Consider the following 15,417-nt stretch of genomic DNA (forward strand, 5'->3'; position numbering starts at 1 on the left):
AGGTGCTGATGAGAACCCTCTCTCTGATTTGCAGCTAGCTCTGTGATTCTTTTTATAATGACATCAATTCCATCATAAGGACTTGCCCCTCATGACCTCACTAAACCTCCCAAAGGTTTCACCTCCAAGTACCATCACACTGGGGGGTAAGGTCTCAACACATGAATTTTGCGGGCGACACATTCTCCCCATAGCAGGAGGTGCCCTTGTCTTATTCCTGTCTTTAGGGGGAAGCTTGCAATTTTGTCATCACCAAGACCGTTAGCAGTGGGCTTTTCCCTACGTGCCCTTTACCACACTGAGTAAATTCCCTTCTACTCCTAGTTTTCTGTTTTTATTCCAAAAGGGTGTTGTATTTCATCAGATGCCTTTTGTGCCTCCCTTGAGTATCCTGCAATCCTTTTTATTTCTGTAGAATGAATGGTAACATCCACAATTTCTGATTTTTTTAATTCTGTTTTCTCTTTTAATTTTTCCTGCCAATTGTGAAAGACTTGTAAATTTTGTTGATCTTTGCAAAGAACTTTCATTTTCACCAATTCTCACTACTGCTATTTTATGCTCTATTTTATTTATTTCCACTCTAATCATTATTATTTCCTTTCTTTGGCCAACTTTGAAATTTTTTAAATTTGCTCCTTTTTTTCTAGTTTCTCAATGTGTAAAGTTGGGCTATTCATATAAGATTTTTCTCCTTTTTAAATAGAGGCATTTATAGCTATAAATTTTCCTAAGTGCTGCCTTTGCTGCATCCCATAAATTTAATCACCCCTAAAATTCTCATAAAGGGTATCTTGAGGGACTTCCCTGGTGGTCCAGTGGTTAAGATGCTAAGCTTTTACTGTTGAGGGCACAGCTTCAATCCTTGGTCAACGGAATTAATCCCACAAGTCGCTCCAAGGCACCAAAAAATCCTGATAAGGCACTGACTTCATGCATGGGCATTATGTAAAATGTTCTGAGTAAGGTATCCCTTTCTTATATACAATCTAATAGAAAAGATATTTAAATGTGAAAGGGAATTTTTAAAAACTAGTATTTTATCTAATTTCTATCTCCCAACATCCCATGAAGTATTATTTCAGTTTTAAAATGAGGAACTTGAGGCTCAGAGAGGTTAAGCAACTGGCCTGACATGGCCTGGCTGTAAGCGGAAGAGCTGGTGGGTGTGTCTGCCTATTCACAACCCTGTACCCTGCTCCTTGCACTGGCTCATGATTCTTAAATTAATGATTTACACGTTTTTAACTCCTTAAAAATATAAAATAGAATGCTGTTGCATATTAAATTATAACACACTGAAGAAGACCAACACAGAAGCCTATGTTGGCAGGTTGTACTGGCTTTTTTTTCCAGTTTTTTGCAGACTTTTGAAATAAAGTTTCTCCTCCATTGTTGTGGATGTATTTAAATTCCTTCACTGTTTTAAAATACAGGCTAGCACTTTTCTGCTAACAAAATTATGCAAACAAGACACTACTACTCCACCCCACATGCCTGAGCATGGAATGCAAAAGCCAGTTAAAAAATCGCAATAATAATGATGTGCTTCAAGTGACAGGACCTCATCAGAGAAGCAGCACCCAACACTTCATCTATTTATAAAAAAAAAAGTGAGCAACTGTTAGATTATATTAATGAGTCACTTAAGAAGTAAAATTCCCAATTAAACTTTCACATTTCTGAATTACATTAATTGAAAATATCCTACCATTGCAAATCAAGTTTAAAAACTGGTTACCATCTGCACCTACTCATAATTTAGAATTTTCTTGATATTAAATTGCCAAAACTGAGTACAGAAACAGATACGTAAACCAATGCAGAACTGCAACCATCGTCCATACACTTCAATTTTAATAATCTTCAATACAGCTGATTTTCCCAAATGAATTTATCAGGAAATGTTATAATTTCAATTAATTTCTATTCATTCTGCTTTATTTATTGGGATTCAGCATAAGACAGAATCTACAGAAAGGTTTCCACTTGCAGGGGGAAAAGCCTGAATCATATAAGTGATCAGATGACAACAAAATGGTGATTTCAAGCTAGAGTAAAGAGAAAACTTCAGTTGAGAGGTTAACAGAGAGGTTAACATATTTCACAACAGGCTCAATGAAAACAGTTATCACTCATAAAAAAGCAAAGTTCATTGTTTTATATCAAAAGTTTATACGATAATATTTTAAAATATTCCAACAAAAGTAAGTAAGATCCAATTTCATAATCTTTTAAGGAACACTGTGAGGTGCTAGAAAGCAATGAGAAAATATTCATGTTATTGTCACCTTTAAGAAATCTTAAAAAGTGATTAATCTTAAAAAGTGACTAATCGCACAGTGATTTACTGCAGAAATCTGCAATAAAACTTTCAATAATAAGCAGAGAATGGAGCCTCTGCATTCAAAGTCTGCCTATAAATGTCTAAGGTTAACCCAAAACTTCTATAAGTTATCTTAAAAGTTTAATGTTTAATCAGCATGGAACCCAAGATCTACATGAGTATTTTAATATATAAACACAAATTTGTAAGAAGATTTAAAACATTTTTCACTCTTCATGTCTACCCTCTTCTTAATCAACTTGAAAACTACACCATTCAATCAGATAATCATTTATGATCATAATTCTCAGTGCTTACAAGTATCCTGTGAAGCCATTCTTTATATAATAGGAATGAAAGCTGAACTTTAGACTAAAATATTCATTAAACTCGGTGTCTTTCTGGTTTTTCTGCTATGAAAAAGGGAAAGCAAAATGCATTAGCTCTTATTTCTCGGTCAACCACGTTAACCATGTTTCTGGTGAAATACCGCCCCCTCGTGGACTTTCTGAACATTGCAAACAAAGGCCACATGCTTCAAGGTTTTACATCAGCATCTCACCGTTATCTTAGTATTTCCATTAGCGAGCATCTTCTAACATTAGAAGATCCCCTGGAGGAGGGTATGGCAATGCACTCCAGTATTCTTGCCTGGAGAATCCCATGGACAGAGAAGCCTGGCAGGCTACAGTCCATAGGGTCACAAAGAGTTGGACATGACTGAAGCGGCTTAGCATAGCACAGCATTTTTATTATGTTACTTTTGTTTATTCTTACATTTTGAAGAGTCTCAACAGTATTGCACTGTGAAATGCCAAATTTATAAACCTCTACTGAAGAAATAATTTCAGGGAAAAATTGATCTCTACCTGATCTCTAATGGTATATTTAATCTTTCTGACAAATCTGAATCCTTCAATAATATGTTTTTAATATAAATATGCATAATATTCTTGCTATGCTATAAAATAAACTATAAGCCTGCAGAGGTAATGATATTTTTATTTTACATATTAAAACATATTTTAGAAAAACTGATTTTAAATAGTTTTCAAATATTTAAATATTTTCAAATATCAAAGCCTTAGGTAACATATTTTAGTTTTTCATGTTAAAGTTAGAAACACACAACTTTGAAACATTTAAAATTCTTCCCCTGTTCTACATTCATATAAAATACTGAAAACAGCATTATCAGTTTAAATGAGAAAATATTTTAAAAATCAATTTTATCCTATTGAAAGCAAAAGAAAAGCTATTAAAAAAAGCTACCAAGGAAAAAATTACAGCCACTTAGTGTACATAAAAATGGTCTAAAGGCTTAAACACACAGATGTACCAGCTGTTTAAGTGCCAAATATCACAACTGATTTTTCTTAAGGTTTCCATACAAACCCTACTGCAGTTAGCAGACACAATCAAAACTGAATAAAGCAGTGATTTGGGGTTTTACATAAGTTGGTAAGAAGTCTGCCTTTTTTAAATGGAATTAAGATAAATTCCATCCTCTTAAAAAATGTCTGCTATAACATTCCCACTGATACACAATAAATGATTCTAAATATTCATTTGAAAATGAATAAATTATATCTGGAAATAAAAATAAAATTAGTTCACTTCTGTCTTTCTAATATCTCAGACCGGTTGTCTAGCTCTGTAGTCACAGACAGCCTGCTGGCTTCCAGAAATAGGCCTGGGGAAGTTCCAGCAGCTACAGCTGTGTGGTCTTAGGTAACTCCCACTCCCTGCCTCCCAGAGTTATGGGTATTAAATGAAGTAATCTAGGTAAATCCATATACTGAGGGCTCAAGTAATAGCACTAGCTAGTGCTTTTATTAGCATGTGCCCAGCATGTAATAAACTCTATAAATATTTAATGAATGAACACAATCAAAATGTTCAGCATAACAAAAACAGAGTCCAGCTAAGTCAAAGGGCCTTTCTGAACAAAACTGACAACAGCCAGTAAACAGAAACAGAAGTGAGAGAAACTTGCTTAAAAGTGTGCCGATACGAAGCAACTCCAAACTCTGGCATTCTTAAAACGGTCATGAGTGTAAGAAACCTTAGAAATGTAGCTGAACTCACCTACAGGGAAATGCCTATGAAAACACTGCTTTGATTTTACTATCACCTGACAAAAGGCAGAATCTACTAGGTGTTAGCTGAAATATGTCATCATTCAATCTTTGTGTTCTGAAAACTTTCTCTGTGCCTCATCCAGGGATCCACTGTTGTAATAACAAAGGAAGATGTTCACCTACATTTAGAACCAAAGAAGGACTAGTTTGTATGGATAGCATTCTTTTCAAGATAAAATGTGACTTCTCACTTACCACCTTCCCCCACACCATGCTTTCCCCAAAGCAAATGTCATCATCATATTTCTTTATTCTTTCAGAAATACCCACCACCGCCTACTACGTCAAGAATGTCTAGAAACAAGGAATTTAGCAAGGTTTAACGAAGGTACACTTCATGGAGTTATCAGTCTAGTTCAGGAAACAAATATTAAAGAAACTGCAACGCAAATATCTATTAAAGATACTGAATGTAGCTAGGAGCCTGGTAGCAATGATAAAACAAAGAAGTTGCAAAATATATAAATAGACAAACTCAAAAAACAGCCAAACATGTCTCATTCTTGTTTCATTCTTTTTCTTTCTCCAAACAAAAGTAGAGATATTTTTCAGGCCTATCAAAATAAACTAAAAAATTCTGCCCTTCACCTTTATTTATCTTTAGGAACCTGAGTTTTCCAAGTAATTTCCACAAAGACAATGAATAAAAATAAACAACACACAACAAGAAATGCATGTTTAACTGTCAACATTACGTCTGTTTACAGGCATCTTTGTTCACGGTTTTTGAAGGCTCAATCTTCACATGAAACCTTGCAAATAAACTGTTATTTATTTTATCCTGTTAAAATGTGATTTCTATTTCAGATTTTAATCTTTTTTTTCAACACAAACCTGCTTAGCTTCCTTTTTTATATGGAGAATTATTTCATGAGCTTGCAAAGAATTTGATGAGGGTTTTTTTTTTTTTTTTTTTTAAGATAAAAAAGAAAGTAGAAAAGAAACAGTGAAGTTGCTCAGTCATGTCCGACTCTTTGCAACCCCATGGACTGTATCCTACCCGGCTCCTCCGTCCATGTAATTTTCCAGACAAGAGTACTGGAGTGGGTTGCCATTTCCTTCTCCAGGGGATCTTCCTAACCCAGGGATCGAACTCCAGTCTCCCACATTTCAGGCAGATACTTTACCATCTGAGCCAATAAAGATATTGATAAAGTATTGAACTCTTGAAAAAAGTGTTTACATTATATATACATTAAGGGCAAGAATGTTCTGGGAATAAAAATGGAAATAACAATTACACACGAGATAGTCAATTATTAACTGTGGAATGATGACAACACCAACACATATCGAGAATACAGAATTTCATTAGGATTCTCAACTTCTTACAAAAAACAATAAAAGGGCATGCATGAAAAAGTATTGGGAATAAATATTTACAGTATCTCAAACCTAAATTAGGGAAAAAATCATCAGTACAAGAATGGAACTTTGTACCACCAAGAAGATAAGATAATTTCCTTACAGATCTAAACTATCTAGCGTCCCGTTTTTTATGTTATTCAGATTCATAACTTCTGTCCACATGCAAAGGAAATAAGCCTGTGCATAATCTGGGCCACGTGATGGGGTGGGCAGGGGTATCAGTAACAACCCAGAACTTGAAGGAAAGAGGTAGGTAGGTAGTGAGAGCAAAGAGAGGCGTGAAGTAACTAGAAGTGATAAAACTAAGCTTATGAAAAGTTTGGCTGAGTATCAGGAAGGAGTATCATCCAACATGATGTTTTATCATGAAAAATGTTCTAAATACAGAAACACTACTCCTTGAATAGTTTAAATATACTGAACTTTGGATGAATTTTATAAATTAGATATCTATAGTGTCTACTCAGCAAATAGCTATTTCAGGGAAATGGAAATGGTTACCATTCTGAAGCTCTCTCAAAACTTACTCAATTGCTCTAAAAAATCAAGTACCAAAACAAAGTATAACATTATCCTTACCACAAGCCTAATTCTGACCACATCATTCTAAGTAAAACACTGGCTGAGCAGTGTCAAAACAGACATTTGAAGCAGGACTTCATGGAAGCTATTTAAATTGATCTTTCAAAAACCTCTATCATTGCTTAAAATGCTTAATACTAAAAAATACCAGAAATAAAGTTTTATACTAAAATATCTCAATGGGGTCTAAAACTCTGCAATAAAAGTAGGCAGAAAATCTTTATCTAGTTTTTATTTTACTCCTTTTCTTCTTACTAAATGTATGTTAACAAAAAAACCCTCAAATGATGTAGACAAAAGCTTTTAGCTCAACACATAATTGCAAGAAAATTACAATAATTGTACCAATTAAAATAATCTTGAATGAACAGTATGTCATCTTAATGTTCCAATGGTTTACAGAGGGATCTACTTAATTAGCTGAAATTGCTTTCCAGTGTTAGTATCAAATGTCATTTGTTAAAAGTTGAACAATTTAGAAAATAATTTAACAAAGCAATTTTACCAAACACCAAGAACCAACATTTTCTTTTTCAGCTGAATAAAGCAAGCAGATGTGTCATCAAATTGCTATAAAAATAAATGAGGTTTTTTATGGATTAAAAAAATTTTACTACTAGTGTTAAAAATACTATTTTCTGATTGTTTTTACCAAATCAGATTTCTTTAATAAAATAAATGAATATCAATTATATACTGCTGCTTTTTGTCTGCCATAAATAAAACTTTTTATTATTCAAATGGCAAGCAATAGCATCAAAGAACTCAATTACAGTTAACTAGAACAGTCATCTGAGTTATTCTAACATATTCCAATATGATTTTTTTATACACTGATCAAACTGTCTCCCTATAGTTTTTCATTTGACATCATCTTAAATTAAGTCAATTCCTAATGAACTCTCAAAGATTCTTACTAAATTGTCTTTTTGTTTCCCTTAGAATAGCTACAAAACAGTATTTGTAAGTATCTGCAGGCATATAGGACACAGTCATTTCTTTAAAAAAAAAAAAAGACACCCATCTCAAAGGCACCCTGCATTCTACTCATTCATGGATGGAAGGCCCACCAAGAGCTGAAGTCTAAAATAATAGATTAACTTTATTGCAAAGCAAAGTTCTCATTACCTCATTATACCTCCAATATACAATAGTCTATATTTATAGGCACAGAATGTTCTCACTACAAAAATTCACTCCACGCTATTTTTCTTATGATTAAAAATACACTTTCCCCCAAAACTTTTCTTTGACAAATGTTCTATTTAATAAACAGGGCGAAATTTTACCATTATCTTTAAACTACAGGTGATGATACATTTTCTTTTGTCTGTATGATATATTTTAACTAATTAAAATGTAAATTTCTAAGAACTTCCTCGAACATTAGGAAGACATGTAAGCTTGAGGCTCAAGTGCTAGAAATTAGTGTGAAAGTTTTAAAAGGGCAAGTAATTAGACCTTTAAAAAGGTCTATTAGCAAAGAACATTAGTTTTAGCCTGAAAAGCTTTCTATCATCCAGAAGGCAGTGTTTCAGCCCATTATTGATAAAACTGTTAACTGGTTAATTGTGTGAGGCATCACATTTTTACTTTATTCCAGTTGTTTCAAAATGTGTACATTTTACCTTCAATCAGAATATATATTCCTCATATACTTGAGTAATGAGGGACAAAAGATATGTTGCATATAATTTACCCTCTAATGGTTTAGAAAAAAAACGTGTGTGTGCGTGGTGTGTGGTAATGGTGTCTTTGGGCATGCTGAAGTATTTAGGTGTGAAATACACTTTCAGATGGTTTGGTAAAAGAAAAGGGTATGTATGTGTGTAGATACGTGTCTGTAAGTTCCTCAAGGGCATTAGATGCTTTGCATGTTTGTCCCTCTACCCTACCTCCTCAGGCAGCCCCTGGAACACATAAAAGTACAAAGGACACAATCTGAGCCCTAACCTACAGTAAAGACCCACACTACACACATCACATGAAGAAAACTAACTAGAGTGGGTACACTAATAAACACTGCACCTTTCGTACCCGCTTGCTCCATAACTTTAGAGGTACTGGCTGATTCTAACATTAGAATCAACCAGTGAATACAGTGTGGTTTGTGATTCATTCTGCCACCACTAAACAAAATAGTAGGTTTTTTTTTAGAGCTTTCAAAAGAGCCATGTATAGATACATAATGATTTTCAATTTGGCATGTGTGAAAAGGTTACTAAAATCACAGGAGTGCACTAAGGAGTACAGCTCTTATATTCATTTAATTCAAATTATGTCCCTAAGTAAAAATGTTAACAAAGCAACATTTACTGAACAGTCACTATGGAGAACAAAAGGCATGGGAAGAGGAAAATTTTTTAGTAAGAACCAGGTACTTCATTTACACACACATACATACTTTCCTTTTGCCAAACCACCTGAAAGTGTATTTCATACCTAAATATTTCATCATGAATGTCCCCCAAACACCCTTAGCATACCAAAGGATATTAACATTAACTCAAAAACTCAAATTCACCAACTGCCCAAAAAATGCCCTTCAGAGCTCTACTCCTATGATAAGATTCCAATCACAGCTCACACGCGTTTGGGCTGTGGGATCTCTTCAGTCTCCCTCAGTGGCCAATATGGAACCTAAGCCAGTTGCCTTGTAGTGTGTTCCACATCTCAGATTTGCCTGGCTGTTTCCTCATAACTAGGATCACGGTAAACCACGGCTGGCAACAAGAGCCCATAGGTGATGTGGTACCTTCTATTGCATTTTATCTAGTCATATGAGCCTGATGCTGGGAAAGATTGAAGGCAAGACAAGAAGAGGGTGGCAGAGAATGGGATGGTTAGATAGCATCACTGACTCAATGAACAAGAATCTGCACAAACTCCAGGAGATGGTGAAGGACAGGGAAGCCTGGCGTGCTGCAGTCCATGGGGTTGTGAAGAGTCAAACACAACTAGTGACTAAACAACAACACAATGCTATGCCTCCCATTACTGATGTCAGACTTGACTATTTGATTAAAACTGGCGACAACAAGTCTCTCCCAGCAAGGGCATTTCTTCTGTGGTTGCACATAACCCGGGGAGTGACACTTTGAGATCATGTGTGTCTTGTGTTCCCCAACAACTTCCCCCCAGTAGTTTTTGCAACCACTGATGATCCTTGCTTGAATCAATGATTATATTGGGTATTAAAAAATGATAATTTTTTAATTTCACTCATTACACTTATCAGCTGGCATTCTAAAACAAAGAATTATTCCTTATTTGCTCTCTTCTAAGCATTACTATGGACTCACGGATTTTTTTTTTTGTTGATATGTTACAACCCATTACTATCATTTTTCTTTGTGAAAATGGGCCCATGTTTGAAAGGTGCTCCTTCACACTACGGCCTGTGGCTATCTGTGCAAATCCTGCTGTCCTCGAACACATCCGTCCTTGGTTTCTGGCACAACAATGCAGACTCCCCTTGAGCTTTCCCTGCCTCAGACCTGGAATTAACCATTTCTCCAAGGAGTCAAGCTCCAGGTGGGCTCACAGTTTGGGGATATTTTTGCTCCCTTTCGCCAGGCAAAGCAAGGGAAAACCTCATTTTAAATTATGAGTTAATAATTTAACATTTCCAAATCCAATCTGCTTTCCAGATGGCTCAGCAGGTAAAGAATCTGTCTGCAATGCAGGAGACACAGGCAACCTGGGTTCAATCCCTGGGTCAGGAAGATCCCCTGGAGGATGGAAATGGCAACCCATTCCAATATTCTTTCCTGGGAAATCTCATGGACAGTGATGCTGGAGAAGAGACTTCAAGTACCCTTGAACTGCAAGGAGATCAAACCAGTCAATCCTAAAGGAAATCAACCCTGAATATTCACTGGAAAGACTGATGCTGAAGCTGAAGCTCCAATACTCTGGCCACCTCATGTGAAGAGCCAATTCACTGGAAAAGACCGTGATGCTGGGAAAGATTGAAGGCAAAAAGAGAAGGGGGTGACAGAGGGTGAGATGGTTGGATAGCATCACCAACTCAATGGACATGAATCTGAGCAAACTCCAGGAGATAGTGAAGGACAGGGAAGCCTGGTGCACTGCAGTCCATGAGGTCACAGAGTCAGACACGACTTAGCGACCTAACAACAACAAAATCCAGTAATACCACAGTGCTCTTCCTAATTTTTTCATTCAATATTGGTATTCCCTTCTCCCACAGAGAAAACACTGGTTTCTAGGAATAGCAATTTATTCATTCATTTACTCTATCTTACAATACACGCAAAAGGACTTCAGGAGTATAATAATACGATTAGCAACAATAAACCTACTAAGTTCAAGATTTTGTTGCAGCTAATTTTGTCCTCAGTATATTCTACTAAGAATAGTCAAGAGAAAACTGAGTTCCAAGGTGTCTGAATTAATATTTCTGTGTGGTTATACTATCAATTTCATATATCATTAGCATCAATTCTTCCTGTTTGTATTCAATATTAGGGTTTGCTTTTTTCTATCTTTTTTGAATTAGTTTTTTTAATATATGAAAGGCAAACCATATAAAAATACACATTCAGAGTACATCTCATTCCCCATCTAAGCATCCTCTTCAGGTAAACATTTTTATTAGCTTCTGTTTTTTCCTTCCTGTGGGTTGTTTTATATTTTCACAAAAAAATAACACATATTTACATATTTATACATAGATGTCCTTTCTCCCCCTTCTTTCTTATACAAATAGAGCATGTTATATACTCTTGCATTTTTCAGTTTTCACTTACTAATGTATCCTTAAAATTTCTCCATATCAAATCATAGTTTTTTTCTCATTTTCTACAGTTACAAAACACTCTATTATGGTAGATGTGCCATAATTTATTCAACTAATGTTTCTAAAAACATGCAGTTAAGTTATGGTGCTACAGATAAGGTCACAATAAATAAATAAGGTCACAATAATGCGTAAGTGTTTTGTCACTGTGGAGGTGTGTGTTCAGAGTAAATTTCCACAGTGGGATTGCTGGGTGAAAAAGTAAATACATATTTACTTGTTCACCATTGTATCTCCAGTACTGGCAGCAGGGCCCAGCAGACACAATAAACTTTTTTTGATTGAGCTGAATCATGAATTTTTCTAAGAGTTTTAAAAATCTTTTGATACTTTTACATCTCTCCTGCTTCTATTTCCTGAGGACACAGACTCTCTCACCAAGTCTCATCCTCTTCACAGAGCACGCATGGGGCCAAGGGCTGAACTCTAAGCATACAGCTTAAAACGTGAAACTGTCAATGTTTTTGTACTCCTGAGACACAGGAAACTTCCAGGCATCACGTTCAATTAAATGAAGGTGAAGAGATTGACTTGAGTCCTATTCTGCACCAAAACCTAAAACTGTGCTCATCCAGCAAACATTCATTATGCAGCACCTGCTACGATGCAAATGTTTATTCATGAAAAACAACAGTCTACTACACTACCAAGGAAAAAACCAATCATGTATCTCATAATAAAAAGAGGATTTCTAAGATATCAAAGAGCAGATGCATCCAGTACCACTGCTCTGCAGGCCCCTGGCAGCTGTGGATCACTGCCATCTACTGGAACACCTACTTCACACAGCCCACACAGTTTACAATGATTAATGTAGCATAAATTGAACATATAACCTCAAGAGCTCAAGTGTGCAGATGAATACTACAACCAACCTCTATATTCTAAAATCAGTTATTTACCTAAAAATACTAGATAAAATATGTACATGAAAAATGGGAATTGGAAAATAATGAAAACCATAAGCTGATAATACTCGCGGATAAACTATTTAGAATCTTAAAAGTTTAATATAGAAACTCTACACTGAATGGTTGGTCAGGTTTACTATTTTATTTACATGTTCAAAATAATGCTTCAATTATACTAAGTGTTATACAATTGCATAGCTCCCTTGAATTGCATTTTTTCCTAAGAGATACTTTTATTTAGAGTTGTAATTGAAAGCTATGAAGGTATTAAGTATTCTGGTAAACAAAGAGGATTATAATTTTGTTTGTGAATATGACAAGAAAGTGGTACTCTTAAAACCTGACATACTTGACACTACACTGAGCCTTGACTGTGTGTTTTCCCAGAAAAAACTTAATCAATTTCTTTATCAGAAGTAGATTTTAAAAGTACTTCAAATGACTATAAAAGAACAATAAATTCCTTTACTGTTTAGTGCAAAGCACGTTTACCAGCCCATATGCACAGTTCCCCAGGTCCTCCAGATACAAACCTGTGAAAACACCTGCACTAATGATTTGGAAAATGTGACCTCCTCAATATTCTATCAAGACACTTAGAATAAAAAATAAAATGGACATTAAACAATGTTTTAAGGTTTGCCTTTTGTATATTTAAATACATAAATTTAATAGGACTATTAGCTAAACATCTTTTATCATATAGGTTACACTGAGAAAGAAAGAATTTATCCAAATAAAGCTGCAAATTTTACGTGATGGGATATATACCTGTGCTGATACAACTGTGAAATTATAATGGAAGAAATACTAATGAGAATGATTAAACTCAGAACTCCACATTTTATACATATTATTTTGCATTCATTTTGCTTTGTATGCATTAACTTTTTTCTTAAGAATCAACTCAATTTAAAACAAATTTAAATATAAAGAGGTCAGATAAAGTACCTTTCATAGATGGTTTTTAATGTCATTTGATCTGGGATACCTTCAGTCTCTTCCAAATACAATATTAACCATGAAGTTCTGTATGGCCACTGCTCAGTTAGGTTGATCCAGCTAGCAAGTCTATCCCAGTTGAAACTTATCTGATTGGCTCTCAGTAATCGTCCTTTAAAGAATACAAAAACATTTTAGAATTAATAGGTATGTAACATTTTGTTAAACCAACCATTTTGTATATTCGCAAATAACCAAGTTTCAGTGTTTTTTAATTTGCCACTTAACTTACACTACAAATTCACACCTAATATTTATATGGCTGCTTGGAGAGGACCAGGGTGATGAGTATAGAGTTTCAGTTTAATGGGATGAAGTGCATTATGGAGATGGATGGTGGTGAAGGTTACACAAATAGTGAAAGTATTTAATACCACCCAAATGGACCCTGGTTAAGATGGTAAATTTTATGTGTATATCATTTAACACATTAAAAAAAATGTAATTTGAAAATTAAAGCAGAATAGCAGCATGTAAAAATCTGAACATTTTAAATTATAAATTAACTATAGTTATAAAAATTAGCATAAAATTATTTTTATACAAAAAGAAAATTAAACCTGAGGTGAAATTTTTAAATCATCAAATTTTAAAATAACAGTAGACAACTGACAGTCGATTTTCACTATCAAAACTAATACTGGTTTTATTAGACACACAATGCAAAATAAAACTGGTGTTCAGCAGTGTAAACCTATAAAGAGTCCATCCTTTGTTTCTGGAAGGGAATTGCTCTGTTAATGATGCACCTTATTGTCTACCACACAACACTAAGACAACGAAACCCACCTGTCACAGAAACAATGTTAAGCAGTCTTCTCATGGTCTGAGGGCTTATGTCACTGAACCAGTCCTCCGTAACCAGCAGTTTTGTGAGGTCGAAGGACATCTGCCGGGTTATTGTGCGCTGCATCTGCCTTCTTCGGTAAGTGTCCTGAAACGGGGTACTGTCAGTGAGAATGAACCCTCACTTCAACCCTAAGAACTTGAGGCTTTTTTGAGAAGTTAATACATGTCTATGTCAACAACAAAAACAATCCAAAATTTCAGTCAAAGAGGAAGATGAACTAGTAACAAAAAGTATTATTATTACTCCCTTAAGTAGAATATGTACCGAACTCTAAAGTATTTCCAGCAAATGCATCAGAGACTATGGTTTAGCTTCGGGTGTACCTGATTTATAGTTGCACAATCAGAGAAAGCCCAATGCCTTGAAAATTATAAATAAGCTGAACTGTATAAAGAAAATTCAATTCAAACTCTTATGGGAGCTCAGTATCTATAGGAACCCTGATAATAAAGCAAATAACCCCTTGCCCAGATTTAAGGATTCAGCATTTTGATTTTTAGGTTATTTTCAAACGTGACAGTTACTGAAAGGGCACAGCTGCTGTATCCTCACATCTAGTAAGAACGAAAGGCTCTCTACTGGGCGGGGTGGGCGGGGGTCCCATCCAATCAGGAGAAGCAGGCACACGAGGGTGGTTCTCTTCTAAGGTCATGAGACAGGGGAACCCAAGGGTCCAGGCTCCCAGAACAGAAATTCTAAATGGCAACTCATATCCCGCTCTTAATTTAGAGCTGTCAATTATCCTTCATAATATTATTTCTGCATCTATACTTGTACATGGTAAAGGCATAAAATCAAAATACCTGAAGACAGTTTTTAAAATGTAAAATGTCCCAATTAAAGATTTGCAAAGCGGGGGGGGGGGTGGGATGGGGGCGGGGGGGGGGGGTGGGGCAGGTAGTGGAAATATCACCAATGCTAGCCCAGGCTTGCCATCCATAAGCAGCACCGCAAAGGTATATCTCCTGTATTACAATAGCCCAAGTTCTTTACAAAAGGCTCCTAGGATAGGGCAGGGCAGGGAAACTACAGTGTCTCCCAGGAGACAACCAACAGACTGGGAAAGGCATACAAGGTCACTATGTGAGGATAGAAAAAAAGAGCGCACATCTCACAAACATTAGGGCAGGAGGTCAACCAACGGGACAACACAGCAAAGGCTGGTTCTCACACAATAAGCCTCTCCCCCTTACAGCTGTGGTGACAAGGGGCCCTGGGACAAGCACAACCTGACCTGGGATGAACCCAACGGTTCTCTGCCCCCAGTGACATCACCTGGGCAGCTTTCAAATCTCACTCTCAGAGGTTCTGATTCAAATGGTCTGGAGTGGGACCTGGGCTGAGAGTAGGCTGGGAGAGACCGGGCACTCCTATATAATTTACAGTTATTATGGCTCTAGGTTCAGACATTCCCT

At 35.8% G+C, this 15,417-nt stretch overlaps 1 protein-coding gene across 9 annotated transcripts in view; it reads right to left on the minus strand.

Annotated features, from left to right (window-relative positions):
* KIDINS220 (kinase D interacting substrate 220) overlaps positions 1-15,417 on the minus strand; it is a 92,696-nt gene that overhangs the window by 32,237 nt on the left and 45,042 nt on the right. For all 9 annotated transcript variants that reach the window (XM_088841178.1, XM_088841176.1, XM_088841174.1 and 6 more), the window contains exons 21-22: positions 13,942-14,086; positions 13,102-13,264 (exon numbers count right to left, since the gene is read on the minus strand). In XM_088841178.1, the coding sequence (XP_088697304.1) occupies positions 13,102-13,264; positions 13,942-14,086 (308 nt within the window). The remainder of the gene's footprint in view (positions 1-13,101; positions 13,265-13,941; positions 14,087-15,417) is intronic.

Source organism: Moschus berezovskii, chromosome 11 (genome assembly GCF_049115385.1).
Source record: "Moschus berezovskii isolate FMDL1 chromosome 11, NW_MosBer_1.0, whole genome shotgun sequence".
NCBI classification, from domain to species: domain Eukaryota; kingdom Metazoa; phylum Chordata; class Mammalia; order Artiodactyla; family Moschidae; genus Moschus; species Moschus berezovskii.